General features: G+C 46.3%; 1 protein-coding gene across 1 annotated transcript in view; it reads left to right on the top strand.

Annotated features, from left to right (window-relative positions):
- The first annotated feature begins 11,857 nt into the window (after positions 1–11,857).
- The window catches only part of LOC311601217 (uncharacterized protein), a 91,333-nt gene continuing 83,185 nt past the window's right edge, over positions 11,858–20,005 (top strand). Inside the window, exon 1 of the mRNA XM_084788611.1 lies at positions 11,858–14,073. Within this exon, the coding sequence (XP_084644737.1) occupies positions 14,036–14,073 (38 nt within the window). The 5' untranslated portion in view covers positions 11,858–14,035. The remainder of the gene's footprint in view (positions 14,074–20,005) is intronic.

Below are 20,005 nucleotides of genomic sequence, written 5' to 3'. Positions count from 1 at the left end.
TGGATTCTGGGTGAGGAAAAGTGAACAGATTGGTTTTCAGAGCATAAACACAAGACTGAAGAAGTCTGGATAAGACTTTTTTTCAGTGCTACTTGAGTAACAACAGTCTAAGGGACACTACCTGGGGAGTCCTTCCAAGCTCCCCAAGTATCAGTGGCTCCTCGAGGACAGAAGTGACCTGGTGTTTGCCTCTTCCACCAAACTGACTATTTTATCTTGGGGACAAATGCCACTCAGGACACTAGCTGCCTACGCATAGCTGTTAGAGGCTGGAAGAACATTTGACACACAACAACACAATTATGGTTTCAAAACCAAAGAAAGCCTAAGGAACCTTCATCCTAGGAAAACAAAATGGAAGCAGTGTTGAAAAGAGTCAACAATACTTCACCTGAGTTCTGAGTGAATTTCCCCCAAGTCATGAGTCAGATGCACCACCAACATGCAGAGAGACCTGAGGGGTCTCATATGTGCACTCTGTTATTGAGGGCAGCGCAATGAGAGCTTCCACTCACTCTTGGGAAACTCCCTTTGTGTAAATTAGTTTTACACAGTGTCAGCAGAAGGCCATGTGTAGTTTTGAACAAATTTGCAACAAAGGAAACCATGGGAAACTGGGGCAACATGGTTAGAAACTGTTTTATCTTTTTAGCTTTACAAGTGGAACAGCTATGAGCATTTGTGTGGAAGTGACAATAAAATGCATATCTTCATTTCTCTTAGGAAGAGAATGACTGATTGTGTGGTTGGTATAGGGTTAATTTTTAAGACATGGCCACACATTCTCCATGATTGAACCATCTGACACCCTGTCAGCCTTGTAAGGACATGCTCTTCCTGGGATGTTATTATTGTTTTAACTGACATGGACATAATGTGCACCTTGTCGTATGCATACCTTAAAATCCATGCATCTTTCTTCTTTGGTAACATGGCTTTCAAAAGAAATTGCCCACTTAAAAAATAGATTTCTAGCTTTCTTATATTTGAGCAATAAGCATTCTGGACATATTCTAAAAGCAATTCCTTTATGAAGTATGTGCATTGAAAGTATTCTTTCCTCGTGCTCCTTACTTTTCATTGTGTAAACTAGGTCTCTGAAAGATGTTTTAAATTTCAACAAAGTATAATTTTTGATTTTTTAAAATGAGATTTTCCTGTGGCTTTTTAGAGTCACCCTTTACCAAACTCAAAAAGTGCATTAGTTGCAGAGTCTGTATTTTTTAAGATTTGTGTTCATTATTTTTTATTCACTTTACATCCTGGTCATAGCCCCCTCCATCCTCTCCTACCAGTCCCACCCACTTTCCTTCTCCCCACTCTACCTTTCCCTACCCTTCCGAAAAGTGGAACCCAACTTTCCACCCACCTCAGCTCATCAAGTCAGAGCAGGACTGAATTTATTCTCTTTGTGCCCTGGCAAGGCAGTCCCACCCAGGAGAAGTGGTCAAAAGCAGGCATCAGAGTACATATCAGAGACAGCTCCTGCTCTCCTTACTAGAGGACCCAACCATGGATTGGGTCTTGTGTTGGGCTAGGCATTGGTTGAACATTCAATTTCTGCTCTCTCTTTATCATTGAAAATACAATCAAACAGGCCTTTTAAAGAGGAGACTGATAAATTCCTTAATACTGGAAATAGAATTAAACAGGTGAAGGAAATGAATAAAAATGTCCAAGTCCTGAAAATGGAATTAGAAAGAATAAAGCAACCACAATCTGAGAGAATCTTGGTGAAGGAAAACCTAGGGAGGAGAACAGGAACAACAGACATCAACATCATCAAAAGAATACAAGAGATGGAAGAAAGAATCTCAGTAGTAGAAGATACAATAGAAGAAATTGATACGTCAGTCAAAGAAAATGTTAAATCTAAATATTCCTGACATAAAACATCCAGGAAATCTGGGATACCATAAAAAGACCTAGCCTAAGAATAATAGGAATAGAAGAAGGTGAAGTGTCCCAGCCCCAAGGACCAGAAAATATTTGCAACAAAATCATAGAAGAAAAAATTTCCAACCAAAGAAAGAGATGCCTATAAACATCCAAAAACCTTACAGAACACCAATTAGACTAGACCAGAAAAGAAAATCCTCCTGCCACATAACAATCAAAACACTAAATTTACATACAAAGAAAGAATGTTAATACCTGCAAGGGGAAAAGCCCAAGTAACATAAAAAAGCAGACCTACTATAATTATACCTGACTTCTCAACAGAGACTCTAAAAGACAGAAGGGCCAGGCCAGGTGTCTTGTACACTTTAAGAGACCACAGATGTCAGCTCAGACCACTATGCCCAGGAAAAGTTGTTGTGAGCCATTTTGGGGGGTGCTTAATAGAAGCAGGCCAGAGGACTTACAACTTTGGCTTGCAAACTCTCACACAGCCCTGAGGACTTGGCAAGATACTTCTGTTGGTTAACTTCCTAGATAAGAAAGTGTACTATTAATTCCAGGTGAGGATGGGAGCTTCATGTACTTCTTTGTCCTTAAGATGAAAAAAGTCTAAGCATATAGATAAAGTAATTGGTAGCATTTGTTTCTGTCCAAGGATCTTCTGGTTCATATGGGTGAATACTGTATAAAAACTCTGAGAGAAATAAACTCAGGGCTACAGTATTTACTGCCAATGCTCCTGAATACTTGTCTTTTTTTTCTTATCTCTTTTGCTTTATCTTTTATATCTTTTCCTATATCTATTTAATTTCTCCATCCTCACACCCCATATACAGGTACTGGCTGTTATTGTCCAGAGTGAGGTCTGGAAAGTGGTGCCTGAACAGGGACCTGAGCCACTGGGGCGTGTAGGAAGTATGAGCTCAGATCAATTAAGAAGTGTGGTGAGTGTATCTTTGGGAGTATTGTAACATAATGAAGAATGGAAATAGTCACTTGCTCTTTGTGCATATGCTTAAAAATATGCTCCAGGATTGAGTAGTGAAAATAGGATAGCAACAGATAAGTAATTTTTAGATTTTGTTGAACAAGTATGTTTGTGGTTTCTGTAAATATAGAAACCTGGAAAAGGTAGAAAAAAGTTACAAGATTATTATGATGTACATGGACCTGTTAAGATTTTCAACAGATGTCTTTTGTCTCTGGTACCTTATAAGGGACAGGTTAGACCCTAGACATGGGAGAAACAAGTTAGAAATTGAAATTACGAAGGATTCTTCAAAGTTTGAAAAAATAAAACTAAGCCTTCTGCTCTGCTTGAGCCTGTGTTTACAGAGCCTGCTAATGAGCTGTTGCTCTCTGAGGATTTGGAGGATTATTTGGATCTTGAAGATGTAGTGGAAGAGGCTGATAAATATTGTAATGAATACCGTCCTCTTATTAATTTAGCTGAAAAAGATAGTAATACACAGGCTCTTCATAGAGCTTTTCCAACACTAGTGGTGCAGATGAAACATTTAAAAGAACAAATTAAAGCCTTAAACCAGATATTGCAGATAAAGAAATCTCCAGATATTGTAGCAGAATTGGATCCTCCTTCATTTGGGGATTCTCCTCCTATGATAGCTATGATGAAAAATGCTCAAAATTCTAAGCTAATGTCTAGTATACATACTACTATGTCTCCTCTGCAAGCTGCCTTATATAAAGCTAATGATAATGTAGAGGACATTCAAGGATTTCAGTTGGCATTACCCACTGTTTGAAGACAGAAAACATTGATGCTCAGGGGCAGAGAATAAGATCTCATAGACCCATTCCCTTTAAACAGTTAAAAGATCTATAAACAGCTTAAAAAGTTTCCTTCCATCCTGGTCCACTTTTAGCCATCTTGCCATTCTTGTACTAGTCCTTAGCTTCTGGGTAGTTGTGACATTGTGTCTTTTACCCACTCTACTAAAGTATACGCTAAACTCTTCTACAAAACTCCATACAAAGATACATAATATTAAGCTCCATGACCATGTCATTAATAAACCTAACCTCCCTTAAACAGAGGCTAGTAGTCAAAGATGGGTAAGATCCATTCAAGATAGGTCAACTCAAGGCAAATCATAAATGATAAAATTCATGTAACCAATGATGAGTAAGACCTATACTCTAAATAAAACAACCTAAGACAGACACAGTGTGTCTACTCAATTTTTTTTATATAAAAAAGAAAAAGTTGTTGTGAGCCATTTTTTGGAGTGCTTAATAGAAGCAGGCCAGAGGACTTACAACCTTGGCTTGCAAACTCTCACATAGCCTTGAGAACTTGGCAAGATACTTCTGTTGGTTAACTTCCTAGATAAGAAAGCTTATTATTAATTCCAGGTGAGGATAGGAGCTTGGTGTAGTTCTTTGGCCTTAAGATGAAAAAAGTCTAAGCATATAGATAACTAAAGTAATTGGTAGCATTTGTTTCTGTTCCAAGAATCTTCTGTTTCACATGGGTGAATACTGTATAAAAGCTCTAAGAGAAATAAACTCTGGGCTACAGTATTTACTGTTAGTCCTCCTGAATGCTTGTTTTTTAAAAATTTCTTTTGCTGTATCTCTTATATCTTTTCCTATATTTATTTAATATCTCCATCCTTATAACCCATATACAGGTACTGGTTGATATTGTCCAGAGTGGGCTCTGGCAAAAGGTCTCAATCATCATAGATGGACAAATCAAGATATTCCAAGACAAAACCAAATTTAAACATATCTACCTGCAAATCCACCCCTAGAGAAAATAGTAGAAGGAAAACTCCATTCCAATAAGATTAACTACATCGAAGAAAACACAGTACATAAATAAATCCCCATCAGCAAAAACAAAAGTAGGGAAGCACACACACACACACACACACACACACACACACACACACACACACACACTAATACCACCAACATCAAAATAACAGGAACTAACCGTCATTAGTCATTAATGTCTCTCAATATTAATGGTACTAATTCATGAATAAAAAGACACAGGCTAACAGAATGCATGGGAAAATAGGATTCATCATTTTGCTATGTACAAGAAATATGCCTCAGGATCAAAAATAGACATTAGCTCAGAGTAAAGGTCTGGGAAAAGGTTTTCTAAGCAAACAGACACAAGACACATGCTTGAGTAGTCATGCTAAGATCTAATAAAGTACACTTTTAACCAACATTAATCAAGAGCAAAAATTAATCATCAAAGCAAAAATCCACCAAGATGATGTCTCAACTCTGAACATATATGCTCCAAAAGCAAGGGCGCCCACATTCTTAAAAAAATGAGCAGAGACTGAAGGAATGGCAAACCAATGACTGTCCCAACTTGAGACCCACCCCATGGGAGAGAACCAATCTTGACACTATTGATGATACTCTGTTATGCTTGAAGACGGAAGCCTAGCGTAACTGTCTTGTGAGGGCCTTCAACCAGCAGCTGATGGAAACAGACAGAGACCCACAGCTAAACAATAGGTTGAACTCAGGGAGTCTTGTGAAAGAATGGGAGGAAGAACTGAGGGAGCTGTAGGATCCAAGGATGCCACGGAGGCCCACAGAGACTGAAGCACCAACCAAAGAGCATGCATGGGCCAGACCTAGACCCCCTACACATATGTAGCGGAGGTGCAGCTTAGCTCCCTTCTTCTCTGCGAAGGAGGAGATGGGAAGTGGGGGAGAGGGTGCAAGGGTGAGACTGGGAGGAGAAAGGGGAGGGGACTGCTATCAGGCTACGAAGTGATTAAAAAAGAACATTCCTGAAAGTTCAGAGCATTGCTACCACTATAAAGGAGGAACTGCCTGGGTGATTCTATTTGTTGGCCAGCTGTGAGGCCATCCTAGACTCAAGTGCTTGACGATCTCAAACACACAGCAATGCCTTTCAATAAAAGTGTTTCTGAAAAGGAACACATAAAGGCTCTTGGAACTCAGATCATCATGTATCCCAAAACAAATCCTTTGGCACTAGAATGCATATTCAGCATTTAGTCCATTCCAGCCTCTTTAATGCCAGGAAACCCTGTTTCAGAAATGTAGTGCATCAATAACTGGGCTAATCTATGATCTACAAGTCTAGTTTTCTAGCATCCCCAGACTTCCTCAGTGATACCATCTCTATATAATGAACAGTGCTGTGGTAGTCCACTTGCTACCCTGGGTCACATGGCCTTTGCCACCTTGGTGGTCCATTGGCTCTTTCATTATGCCCCACATTTTTTTAACCTTGATTTTTAAGGATCCTCAAATTATATGCATGCCTATGGATGCATCAAAACTCAAACGGAGGTTGCCTTTTTGCACCACGAGTGCTTCAAGGCCCTATGAGTAAGAGTATAGAGCAATGCCTGCTGTGGATTGGACATGATGTCCACCCTCACTCTGCAAGGTTCTTATATTGAGGGTTTGGTCCCAAGTTGGTGTTGCTATGTGAAGAGGTTCTGAAAACTCTGGGAGAGAGAACTAGCTGAAGGAGCTAGGTTACCAGGGAAGGTCACTGGGGTGACTTTCTCCATGGCCCCCTTTCTCTCATATTGTCACGACTTCCTGGCTGCCATGAGGTGTTGTTCCTCTGCCTCATAATGCTGCTGTCATGATGCTGCGCTTTACCATGGACTCAGAAACACAGAGCTGTGCACGATCAGGTGAACCTTCTGACGCTGGGAGACAAAGTGCACCCGCCTGCTGCCATGGTCCTGCCACCTCTTCTTTGCGTGAGGATGGCTTCAGGCACCACTTCACCACGCACGGCTGTTTGGTTTCTCCTGCTTACAAGCTATGCCTGGGTACTCCCCATCCCCGCACATATGAACGGAATCTGAGCAATAGAATGCCTGAGCCGGAATTGGTTGCTTAATGCCCCCTCCCCCTCCCCACAACTCCTGCCTGACATCCCACCTCCTTAAACACTCTTAGCAACTCCGCCCACAGACTGCCAACCTGGCCTTTCTTCCTCCATTTTCCCAGGCTCCAATGGTCTGTAAGAAACTGATACTTCCTTCAGCACTATTAAAAAAATCTCACAAGGCTTTCCTGTCTCAACCTTTGCCAAGCACTCGCTGTACTCTCACCTCCTGCACAGACTAACCTCGTGATGAATATGCCTGGATGGGCAGTAAATATTTGCATTAATTAGCCTAGCGCTAGATCTAGTGTGTGAATTGTTTTGACTTTGATACACATCTCCTAGGGACAGGAAGGCACAGACCCAGCAGCTGGCTGGAATATCCCATCTTCAGTGGGGGTGTGCTAACATCCATCGTGGGATACCAGTCAGAAATAGAGAAGACTATGGCTATGCACGACAGTCATGAAACTTAAAATCATTCTACTAAGAAAAAGAAGTCAGGTGAAAAGAATCTGATGGTTCGGTAAGTTAACAGGTACAGAATGGGCAAGACAAATCTAAGCTGATAGAAAGAAGAAAGGTAGCTGTGCCCGGGGAAAGCAGTGGGTGCTGATAAGAAAGGAACACAGGGGACTTTCTGCCAGTGATTGACATTATCCCTAGTCTGATCTGTGCTTTCGCTGCAAGGTCCAGTGCTTTTTGCCATAATCAGCTATTTCCAGGCTTACCACCTGGCTTTGTGCATTTTAGAGTATGTAACTGGCACTTTGATTTGAATCACCTCAGTACAAAGCTACCAACACAAAAATTCACACTCCAGCTTTTATTTTGCTCAAATCCCCCATCTATTCATGTTCCTGGATTTTTCTTTCTTTTCTTTCTTTCTTTCTTTTTCTTGAGACAGGGTTTCTTTTTGTACTCCAGTTTTTCTTTTGCTCAAATCCCCCATCTATTCACGTTTCTGGATTTTTCTTTTCTTTTTTGTTTTTGAGACAAGGTTTCTTTGTGTAGCCCTGGCTGTCCTAGACTCACTTTGTAAGAACAGGCTGCCCATGAACTCACAGAGATCTGCCTGCCTTTGCCTCCTGAGCGCTGGGATTAAAGGCTTGCACCACCATGCCCACTTTGAGATACACACACACACACACACACACACACACACACACACACACACACACAATTCTGATGGTGTTAGTTGAACCTGTGGCTTTGCAACCATATGTTCCTAAAATCCAATTGGGCAGTCTCTTTTAATCACCCAATTTATCAGACATAGAATTCTGACTGCAATGGTTCCTTTAAGCAAGGGCTTATTCGTGCCACACCTTTGTACAACACGTTGGTTAACAGCCCTAGATGTTTGGAGCTTCCCTGAAGAGAAGATGGAGAATTCATGTATTTTTTTGTAGATGGGAGACCCATGTGCATAAACCTGTTGTTATGTCATTGTGGGAGAGAAAAATTAGGAGGGAAATGTGCATCACTATAAATGATCTAAAGAGATCCTAGTCGAAGCCAGGCATGTGTGTACAGGCCTGCAGCCCCAGCATTCTGGAGGCAGCAGCCAGATGATAACCACAAGTGGAGACCAACCTGATGTACACGGTGAGCTCCGGGGGTCAGACCCAGTCCCATTCCACAAAGATGCAATCACTAGACCCGGGATGACAGCTCTGCATTAAGATAACATACATATATCAACAAGCTTCATAAACCCCGGACATAAGGCAAGGTAGACTTTAATTTGGTAAGTTTAGGTGACATTGACACTAAAAGTCTGATTCAGATTGTGGATATTTAAGTAATAGTGCACACTTCACACTCCGAAATCAAAGGCATCACTAATAGAAATCACTCCAAGAGGCCCACGTGTGTACCCTTAGGTCTACTTTCATGTACTTACACTCATGTGCCTTCATACACATCAATGTCTTCTTTGCATTTTGTCTTACTAAGTGATGTAACATTCTAAATATTGCTCCAGGACATTTTCTTTGAGGCAGGGTCACCACTATCTCAGGCCTGTCTAGACGTCATTATGTAAAAGATGCTGGCTTTGACCTCCAGATCCTCCTGACAGGCCCTCTCACTTGTTGAGATTACAGTTGCTTGCCACCATGCTCAGCATTCTACATTGGTAGCCAAAGAATATATTCACTCCAGTGTGTGTGTGTGCGTGTGTGCGTGTGCGTGTGTGTGTGTGTGCGCGCGTGTGTGTGTGCGTGTGCGTGTGTGCGTGTGTGTGTGTGTGCCCCTTGATCATTTAATTTGCGTGTGGCATGGAGGCACAGTGTAGATGGTGAAATCATCCTTCCCATGAAATTTCTAGTATTCCCATTTTACCATTTATTACAGAGAGTGTGGCAGTAGTAATTTCCCCTCATTTCCAGTGTGTGGGAGTGTTTCTCGGGGATTATGGCTCAAGACTGGGTAAAAACAGTATAGGGCATCTAGCTAACTTTATTTTCACTTAAATAATCATCATTGAGGATTTTGAAGTTGTCTTCCTATGAGTCTGCCTATCCATGTAGGAAAAGTGCACACCAAAACCCAAACCAAACCAAAACAACAACACCTTTGCTGTTGCCCTGAATTCAATTCGGCTGGGGCATCGTGTAGTTTATGTGGCAATCAGAGCAGAGATGCACATGTACAAGTGAACACTTTTGGCAAGTGCTTATGGGCTGGAAACATCAGTAAATATTGTGAACACATTTCTAGTCCTTTACTACGTGCGACGAGCATCAAATTGTCCTGGTCAATATGTTGGGTCATATCTGTCTCTGTGTTTCTACCAGCATTTCTCACTGGGTTTGGCGGCTTGAGAAAATAACCATCACCCTTTGAAATCCTGACTCGGGAGTAGATGTCAACATGTTTCCTTGCCCTTCCTAATTTCTTTTTTTTTTAAATCAATGCATGTTTAGTTTTATTATTAACATGTGTAGATTACAGTTGTCCAATTCAGCAAGTCATTCACTGCTCCCCTATCCTAAATTTTCTTTTCTTTTTCAGTATAATTTATTCACATTACATCCTTAATTGCTTATTGTCTGGAGCACCTACCATGGGCAGTACGTGGCAATGGTAGGGTTGGAATGCCTAAGTCTCAGCCACAGCACATGGAGGCATGCAGAGTAGGAGAAGAGCTGCAGCTCCATCTCCGCCCCCCCCCCCCATCGTGGGTATGCCTAACATCAGGCTGCTGGCAGCCTGGGTCCTTGTGTGCTGGTGCCACTTCTGCAGTGGGAAGCACTCTGGCCTCGGCCTTTTGCCTTTTCTCAGACTGCAGAGCCCAGTCTGGTCTGTTTGTGGACAGAGAAGCAAGTGGTAGACATCTTTCCGGGGTGGTGGTTGGCTTTGTTGGGGAGGATCGGAGAAGAGCTGGCACAAGTTCCACAGCAGAGGTGGCAGGTTCCAGGGGACTGGTCTCCAAACCACAGGTGGAACCCATTAAGTGTCCAGAGGCCTGAGTTTAGTGGTGAATGCAGACAGGACAGTATATTGCTGGCAGAATTTTAATGAGAGTGTGCAGCCAGAGGTTTCTGGCGTGTTACCTTGGCTTGCTTTCTTCTCTTTCTACCTTTCTTTCTGTCCTCCTTCCTTTTTTCTTTCTTTCTATTTAGTTTTTAACAGTGAAAAGACAGCGGAAGAGAGAAACTATGTCAATTATTGATAATGAGACACCTTCGAGTGGGATTTAAAATGCATGTCCAAATAAAATTCTACAGGGTTTGGTTTAATAAAAAAAAAAAAAAATATATATATATATATATATCTCTGTGGGTAACTATCTTGAGGCCGAGGACCTAATCTGGAGGCAGAAATGATCTGTGATTTGGACTGAGCATATCGAGTAAAAAGATAACCCGAACAGGCAAAAGCATGACAGAGCTCTCTTCGGAGTTGAAACTTTATGGGTGCAAAAGACTGCTTCCTACTTGTAGGGCTGATTAGAAAGCTCAGAGGTTGAGGGAGTGAGAGAGAGCAGCGGCCTCCATCCCTGGTTGCAAGCAGACATCTTGGAGAAAGCACAGATATGCAAAAGATCTTTTCTTCCAGGGATGGAGGAACTTGCGAGAAAATAAGGGTCTCTGTGGCTCTATAGAAGAGACCGCCACCGCAGAGGTGGAGGGTGTGGTGGCCCGTGGAAGGGTAGCGCTGCCCAGGGGCAGCCATGGGAGGGAGAACAGGGCCTGGATGAAGGGTGGCTGGAGTTTGTCTGAGCTGGCCTTTGACCTCCTTCAGTGAACACCAAAACCTGAACACTGCAATGGAGTGGAAGTGTTTTCCTGCTAGGCACTGCAGGGCAACCTAGAGCTTGAAGCTTACTGCACGTGGTACTTGCCTAGCTGTCACAGAAGGGCAACAGGTGTCAGCTCTTCCACCACCAGGCAGGACAGGGGAAAACTGATCTGGACCCAGACAAACGATAAATAGCTGGCCAGCTCAGTGGACACCAGAAAGTGGACAGCATACTGTCTTGGGCTCAAAGGCCCTAGAGTCCCTCCCAATTCAACACAACAACAGAAAGGAGATTTCAAATGAGTGACATTAGCTGGCGTGGAACCACGGTCCTGGTCAGTGGGATAAGAAACAGGAGGGTGAGCACAGTAATCACAGCACGCAATGAATACCCACGGACATCAAATTCCAAGAAAGGGCAGTTGTTAAGACGGCTTCACAGCAGATCAAACGTATGGGACACCTGGGCTTCCAACATGTCAAAACCAACCAGAGCATACAATGGGAAAATAGCCAGCTCAGAGCAACAGTAAAACAAAAAGAGGGGCATTGACCAATACCAGAAATACGCAATACGCCTAGAAGGCACTTATAAAGGTAACTGAAGTACTCGAAATGGAGGCCAGAATCAAAGGAAGAACATACATATTTGTGTCTGTGTGGTTGAGAAACCGCCACATTTTTCAGATGTCAACCGTCCATGTACTGAGCTCTGCATACCAGGCAATCGTAGGGCAAATCAAGGCAAGTGCGTCTTGATGTGGACAGAATTTGACCATGACGTTCTTATAGAAAACACGATTTTTCAAAACATTGGAAACAAAGAATAACGGGGGAGGGGGGAGAAACTATTTTACTCAGATAATGAAAATAACTTTCCAGTCTCCATAACAAGAAAAGCAACAATAAAATGCGGCCAGTGGGAGACATTTGGAAAAACAGAAGCAGCAAAATCATGCGGAAATTTAGGAGCCATCGTACTGGGACGTGGAGCCAGCCGGCGATGTCAGGGCAGAGTCTAGCTGGCTCCTGTCTAGAAAGGGTAGGCTAGAAAGTGGAACTCTAACCTGTTGGACATGACGCAACAAAAAGAGGCGCTTGCTGATTGGAGACCTCTTCTGATTCCTTGTGGGTTCCCCAGGAGTTGACCTCTGACCCCCAGGTTTATGAAGATCCCTGCATGTTAGAGGAGAGGCTTGGGGAAAGAAAGCAGCCTGTGGGGAACAATGAGGCCCGGTGAGGTGGGAGGCAGAAGTAAGCAAAGGCGCCATTCACTTGGGAAAGTTAGATTATAATCAGTGCCCTTCTGGACTGTGTAGTGGCAAAGTGACATACCACAAGGGCATGGTATCGCCACCGGCCTCCCGATGTAGTAGCTGAAAGTCAGGAGATACACGTGCAGATCTCCACGAGGCCGCTCATTCTCCAGCCCTTTCCGTAAATGCCACCACGCATGCGTGGCCACCGGGCGCAAGCAATGTGGGCATGCTGTAGGAAGTTATCAGCGAGGCAAAGAGAAAGGAGCAGTCACCAAGTGCTGGGCCAGGCACTGATGCATGCGCAAAGAAGGTCCAAGTGGAGAGCTGCGGGCAGAGGCATCTTTCTCCCCTGAAGGGGCAGGGAGAGCGGGGCAGATGATCTCAACGGACCCAGCGGATTCTTCCCAGTAACAGCCAATAGGAGGAAGGTGTGCTTTGAGTGTGGTCCCCAGGCTTTTGGTGTCTTCTAAGGCTGGCATCAGTGGCCCCCACCTCTGGGAGCTGAGGCCCTGGCACCCTTCCGGCCCCAGGCTGCAGTACCGGCCCCGGCCGGCAGAGGCACTGCGGGGCGGCGCCAGCGCGTTCCCACAGCTCGCGGCAGAGCCCGGCAGTGGCGGCGGCGGAGGCTGCGCCCCCTCCCCTGCCCGCTTCCTAGTCCTCGGGGTCTGAGGGCCGCAGCCTGGGACTCCAGCAGACCCGGGGGCTGCGGGTGTTGTCGGCGGCCGCCGCAGCGTCCCTGGCTACGCCACGGTCCTCGCGGCCTCGCAGCCAGCGCTCGGGCCGGCCGCCGAATGCCCGTGGACGCGCATCTCCTCCCTGAGTTCCTGCTTCCTGGGCCAGCCAAAGCCGCAGGTGAGAACGTCCGCGGTAGAGGTGGCACCCAGGGCCTGCGGGTCTCAGAGGCCCCCGGCCTCCTTCTCTCCTCCTTGCCCAGGAAACCCCGCGGGGGCGCCTGCAGCGGGGACGCTCAATGCTCCCAGGAGCCCCGAGAGCACTTCTTCTGAGGCACGTAGCCCCCGCCCAGGTGCTTCTGCGAGCTCCTTTGTGGACCCCACAAGCCCCTAGGGGTTCCCCTGCCGAGCACCCCGCGGGCCCCACCACCCCTGGCGCGCATGCCCAGACGCCCCAGGAGCTAGAAAGTAGCTGAGCTGCTGGCGCAGTACCTGCTGGTTAAGAACGCGAAGACTGTGTGGATCAAAAGGGCAGACATGCTGAAGTGTGTCATCCTACAGGTGCAGGAGCTTCTTCCCCGAGAGTGTCAAGAGAGCCTCTGACCTCCCCGAGTTAGTCTTTGGGTCTAGGTGAAGGAACATGGCCCTCCAGAGCACTCCTATGTCCCGAACAGGAAAAAAAAATCCATCCTGCCTTGCCTTTGGGGCCCGAGAGGCGACCAGGGCACACCAAAGACTGGGCTTCCGCTGAGTACCCCGGACTTGATCTTCGTGCAGGCCAGCTGTGTCCCAGAGGAGGTGTCCCGGGAGGTGTGGAGGGTGTTGGAGGTTTGTTCTCCTAAAAAGCATCCTATCCTTGGGGAGCCGTCGCCGAGGCGCATCACCAGAGCTTGTGTGCAGCCCAAGCATCTGGTTCAGGAGTGAGTAGGTGGCCACCAGCAGTCCCTTGCTCTCGGTGTTCTTGTGGGGCTCTCAAAGGAACCAAGACAGATGGAAGTCCTGGAGTTTGTGGCCCAAGTGAATGACACCCTGCCCAGAGCCTTGCTGGGGCAGTAAATGAGGCCTTGCAAGAAGAGGAGGAAATGCCCGGTGCTGTGCGGTGGCCCAGAAGCAGCTGCTGGTGAGGATGTGACAAGTGCGAGTGTTAGTGCGAGCCAGTTCCAGTTCCAGGGCCTGTGCCATGGCTGAAGCAAGCACCAGCGCCAGTGCCAATGCAAGTGCCAGGGCCAGGGCCAGGGCTAGAGCCATGCCGGAGTGATGGTCAGTACCGGGGACAGTGCCGGGGACAGTCACAGTGTCAGGCCAGAGTTAGGGCTTCTGCTGCTGCCAGGCATGACTGAGGCTGAGGCTTCCTTGCTTTTGTTGTGGGTAGTCAAAGGGGTGCTGGAGCAGTGGGCCCTGGGGCTCTGGTGTATGAAGCCTGCAGGGGTAGAGCAGGGTCAGGAAGGAGTCAGAGCATTGTGCCTCCTCTGTGCTTCGTGGTGACTTAGCGCTCAATCTGCACATTGCAACGTCCTGTTCGCTTTGTAGCTACCCCATTTCCCGTTGACAAACAGCTGCCAGGGATCAAGTGATGATGGCTGATGACGTGGCTGAGTGGTAGAAAGAAGACTCTCCTCACACGGGTGAGGCTGTGAGCTCCATCCCTGGCACCGTAACATAAAACAAATGGAAAGCGACTCGCTGTGAACCATGTCAAATCAGAGTGGAAGTAAACTCTCTCTCCAATCCCTGCCTCTATGAGGCCTGTGCTTAAGTGCGAGCATCTCCGTTCATGCTTGGCATACACCCAGAGTTTCACTGTTCCTTATTTAGGAGAGATTTGTCCATTTATGCAAAGCCTTTGTGACACACTGTCGTTTTGGATCTGAAGTATACTAGAGCCTGTAGTTCTTTGAGATGTTGAAGGAATTTAAAGCACAGTGATTGCCCCTCTCCAGATACCAAGAGGCAAAAGACAAATGTGACTAAAATCTGACACGCAGCAAAATCAGCTGTTTACTTGTATTCGCCCAGAGCTCTGGTATGTAGGGAGAATAAAATTGAACTAGACACCTTGCTCATGGACTCATTCATTTAACGTATGTTGAGTGGCCCTTTGCCATATCGAGGCATGGTTCAGGGCAGTGGAGAGCGGAGGACAAGGCCGCCTCAGCCTCTGCCAGGCACCTTCGAGTCTAGTTGGAGCTTGAGATGTGAATAACTTAGGTAGGAGAGGCAGCCAGAAGCGACCAGGGCGGACTTATGGACCATGTGGCCAGGGAGTCCTGAGGAGAGGCAGGTAACCTTGGGAGGGGAGCAGCCTGGAGGCAGCAGGCTTCATTGCAGTGAGGCAGCAGCCCCCAAGAGCTTCAGCACTAGAGATGGAAAGACTGCCACAGACCCCGTGTTGGGCCATTGTGGCTACCTGGAGGACCCCAAGCTTCCCTGGAACTGGGAGGCTAAAATTAGAGGATACTGGAGCGGCGCTGTGAGAGTGAGAGCACGTGTGCAGGAGACACAGTCGGTACTTGTGCCCGAGAGAGGAGAGAGCGGTTAGAAATGGCTGGGACTACGCACTCTTGGCTCTGAGGTGAGCCAGAGGGAAGGCCCACCTCCAGCTGCTGTGCTAGCTGCTCTGGACCTGGCACCCGTGCAGCTTGTACACTACGCACCCTGGGTCCTTTCATCCGTCACTTCTTTTTTTAAAAAATATTTTTATTAATTTATTCACATTACATCTAAATGGTTATCCCATCCCTTGTATCCTCCCATTCTTCCCCCCTCCCATTTTCCCCTTACTCCCCTCCCCTATGACTGTGACTGAGGGGGATTTCCTCCCCCTGTATATGCTCATAGGGTATCAAGTCTCTTCTTGGTAGCCTGCTATCCTTCCTCTGAGTGCCACCAGGTCTCCCCATCCAGGGGACGTGGTCAAATATGGGGCACCAGAGATCTGGACACAGGGGTCCTGCTCGAACTATGGCACCAGCCAAGGACAATACGTGCAGTAAACTTCGATGCCCTACCCAGATCTACCCAATGGACAGGACGTTCCTCACAGTTGAGTGGAGAGCGGGGACTGACTTTCATCCGTCATTTCTTTCTTTCTTTCTTTCTTTCTTTCTTTCTTTCTTTCTTTTTTTTTAGTGTTTCAAGACAGGGTTTCTCAGTATTATCTTGGCAGTTCTAGGCTCGCTTTGTAGACTAGGCTGGCCTCGAACTCATAGCGATTCACCTGCCTCTGTATCCCGAGTGCTGGGATTAAAGGCGTGTGCCACCACGCCCGGCTTCATCTGTCATTTCTAAGGAGTAGCAGAAGAGGAGCAAGAGTCTATCCACCAGAACAGGGATCATCCCCTGAGGCAATGGCACAAAGCAGCCGTTGTCGTCCCCTGAGGCCTGGGGAGAGCCAGTGCTCAGTGTGCTATGAGGGCAGTGGTAGGGTTACAGTGAGGCTCCAGGAATGAAAGAGGAAAACAAAGGCCTGTGTGTGAAGAGCTGTATAGGATTCAGTTGGGGTTGTGCGAACACCGTTGACCGATGTGAGAGAGAAGCGTGTCTTAGCCTGGAGCAGAGCCCGTGTGAGCCTTGGTGGCCAGACCGGGGCCCAATCCAATTTAGTTGAGCTACTCAAGTTTTATGAGAAGAGAGGGATTCTGTGAAAGTATAGGCCTACCCGGTTTTGATGGCCCATGTGACATGGCTTTTCAAGGGGCCACCTTTCCTGTGGTAAGCTAGGATAGCTTCCAGCAGCTATCAGGAGCACAGGAGCTGGCCTGTGAGTGCCTCTGGCCCTTACATGCTGCTGGTCCCGTCACTTAGGTGCTGTGCGTCCTGGAAACCCCTTGTCCTCTAGACAGAAACTGCAGCAGATCTGGCCAGAGTTCTCTTGGGGCCTCCCCCTGGGATATATGGGGTCCAGAGAGCATTGCATCTAAAATGCCTCATTCATTCACTTGTGTAACTACATCAAGGAGCGGTGTCTGCTGGTGCAGTGGAGTGACTGTAATATGGGGATCTGAGGTGAACTGGAGAGGGTGTTGTGGGAATGTTCGCAGTTTAGCTCTGGAGTAGGGCTCTTGGGGTGAATGTGTGGGTGTCAGTCTAAGCCCTTTATGTGGGATACCAAACACCTCCACTCCACTTGCAGTCCACAGACCATTGTCAGTGGAGGCTGAGGCTGCATGTTATATATACATATATATGATCTATATTAACATATGCATATATATCTCTTTAAGTTTTTCTCCAAAATAAACATGGAGATACATTGTCTATAGCCCATAGTCCTATTATGTATCTTGTAGAGAAAATATCTTGTGTATTTTAGGGAGACAACACCTGTCAATTAAGAAAACCTATGCCCTACAGAAATAGGTAGACTAGAAGGTGGGACATCCCACCTTCTGGGATAGAGCGACAAGGGGGAAGATTTGTCCTGGAAGATGGAAGGAGGACAGAGCAGTTACCTGAGCAGAGGTAACCAGCCATGTGGCAGAACTTAGATTAGAATAAATAGGCTTTTAAGTTATGAACTAATCAGAGAACGAGCCCAGCTGCATGGCCTAGCTATTTGTAAGTATATTTTGAATCTCGTGAGTCTTTATTCTGGGAGCTTGGGGCCAGGAGGAAAACCCCCCAAAACATAATGGCACCCGATGTTGGGCAATATATGTAAAATGATTATTAATATGAGTATAAATGCATAAAATTAGTATGGCAGCAGTTACCCTTTAACCAGCTATTTACCCAAATAACCACACGGAGAAACTATGATTTATTAAATTAGCCTTGAGCACAATCCTAAGCAATTATTACTCCATCCTAAACCTCCAAGCTAGTCTATCTTCCTCCCAGCCAATACCCCAATAATACTAGCATTTTTGTCCTTTCCTATTCCAGCTCTCTCTTCCTGGTGCTTCCTGGACTTCTCCTCCTGGCTCAACCTCCTGCTTCCTCCCTCTTTCTCCTCCTCTCGCTGGAATTGGATGCCCTGCCCTATTCTCTCTGTCGCTCAGTATTGGCTGGCCAGCGTTTTATTGTCAAGGCAGAGAATTATTGAGGAGCAACATTTATACACACTTGAGACATGATAGTCTTAGAATAAATATAAATCCATTGACATTTATGGATGTTATGATGTTTCAATCATTATGTTTGTGATTGAAACCAGATAGTGGGATAGAGAAATCAGCATTTGAATAGTACAGGGGTAATTCACACACAGTGAACAACAACATTATGCCAACAGTACCTTAGGGAGCTCTTCTGCCCCATGAAGAGTACTAAGGATGCCATCCATCCACTTGCCTACATCCTAAAATGCTCTCTGAGTCCAAATGCCACCTATTTTTTTTTCAGAAGGGGTACAGGAACAGTATTGTTCCAGAACACAACAGATGTGTGGACTTGTTTCCACCTAGACTGGAAAGAAGCATGAGATAGCCAGATGTGGCAGAAAGGAAAAGAGTGAGCCTATATAAAAAGGGCTCCTCACCCCCTGCCGAGTACTGCTCTCCTCTGAACAAGTGGGGAAGATAACCACCCCCATTTCTACAAGGCTGAGACTGCTCTATAGGATCAGGGTCCCCATTAAGACAGAAAATAAAACCAAGACTTTAGAGGGTCGCCCATGAGGTCAGATTCCCTGTTGTTTCTGAAGTCCGGGGTGTTAATACCCTGTTCTCTAGTATCTGGTGTTGCAATTTCTTTTATTTTTCATTATTATTCTTGTTTTTTGTGCATGGTTGTTTTGCACACACCTTGCACCAGGTTGTGCCTGGTGCCCACAGAGGTCGAAATGGGGGTCTGATAGATCTCTTGGAAGTGGGCTTATGCTCAGTTGTGAGCCATATTATGAGTGTTGGGAATCAAGCCTAGGCCCTCTTAACCACTGAACCACTGTCCAGCTGAGCTTTTGCAATTTCTCACATGGCCTCCTCCTTGTGAGATTAAGGGTTCAGAGGTTCCCTATCCTCCATTGAGGCCTAGTCCTGAGATAACTATGCTTCATTATCACTCAAGGTTTCCAAGGAAAAGCAAGAAATACTCACACAGGAGGAGGAACCATGCTAGTTGGAGAAAAAGTTGTCTCTCGCAGGGTGTTTGTCTTGACTAGCAGTAAGCTGACTGGGAAGTGCTTGTGAGCACAGAAGTTTGGAGACGTTTCTCAGGATTCCTTCAAGTGCTCCCACCACCGTACACGCACCCCCTTGTAACCCCCCTCTGCTCCTCCGCTCCCCCTTCATAATGAAGGCTGCAAGGATTTCCCCATGTAAGAGGTTTTTTTTTTGTCATGGAATGGGGTATAGACACGCAATTAGCCCCTCAGGGCTCTTGGGAACATTCAAGTGTCCCTTGGGGTCAGAGGTGAGAGATGTGGGAAATTCGCTCTTGATTGGTACCTACATTGAACAAAAACTTCACCATCACCACCAAGCAGCAGGCGGCATTGCTTCAAGAAGTGTGGGTGGCCTTCCGGAACTAAGAAAGACGCTAGATCCTGCCAAACTCATACCCTGTTAAGTGCCAACAAATGCGGAGACCCAATCCTTCCATCTGAGCTGAATGTCAGTATGGAATGTGAAGGAAATATCAGGAAGCCAAAACACTGTAAAGTTGCCAGCGTTTATTTCAATCTCATCGAACAAGATTCTTGAGAGAACAGGGACCTGGGTAGCAGAAGGCCTTGCTCACTGTCCATGGCCCCATGTCCAGGGCTCCCGTGATCTCAGCCTCAGCGAGTCTGGCCTCCTTTCCTAAGGAGGAAACAGAGAGACAAGTGGACCCTAAAAGCCCTGTGGGAACTGAGAGGAGGGCTTGGATGCTGCCTGGGGGAGAGCAAGGGAGACAGCCAGGCTTGCTGTGAGAGATGAGAGAGGGAGGGGCTGGCTCAGAGTCCTCACCTGAAGAAGCTGGACACACGTGCCAGCGTTCTCTGGAAGCGGCCTTTCCAGGACCTTCTTGGAGGAGCAGACTTCCTGGTCCCTCTTGGCCCATGGCATGCTTTCTCCATGGTGAGAGCAAAGTACCACTTTCCTGGGAGTACCATGGGTTTCCCCTAGTCTGAG

The sequence above is a fragment of the Acomys minous genome, assembly GCF_964271855.1.
Source record: "Acomys minous genome assembly, chromosome: 7".
Lineage (NCBI taxonomy): Eukaryota > Metazoa > Chordata > Mammalia > Rodentia > Muridae > Acomys > Acomys minous.
This window is presented reverse-complemented; position numbering and strand designations above follow the sequence as displayed.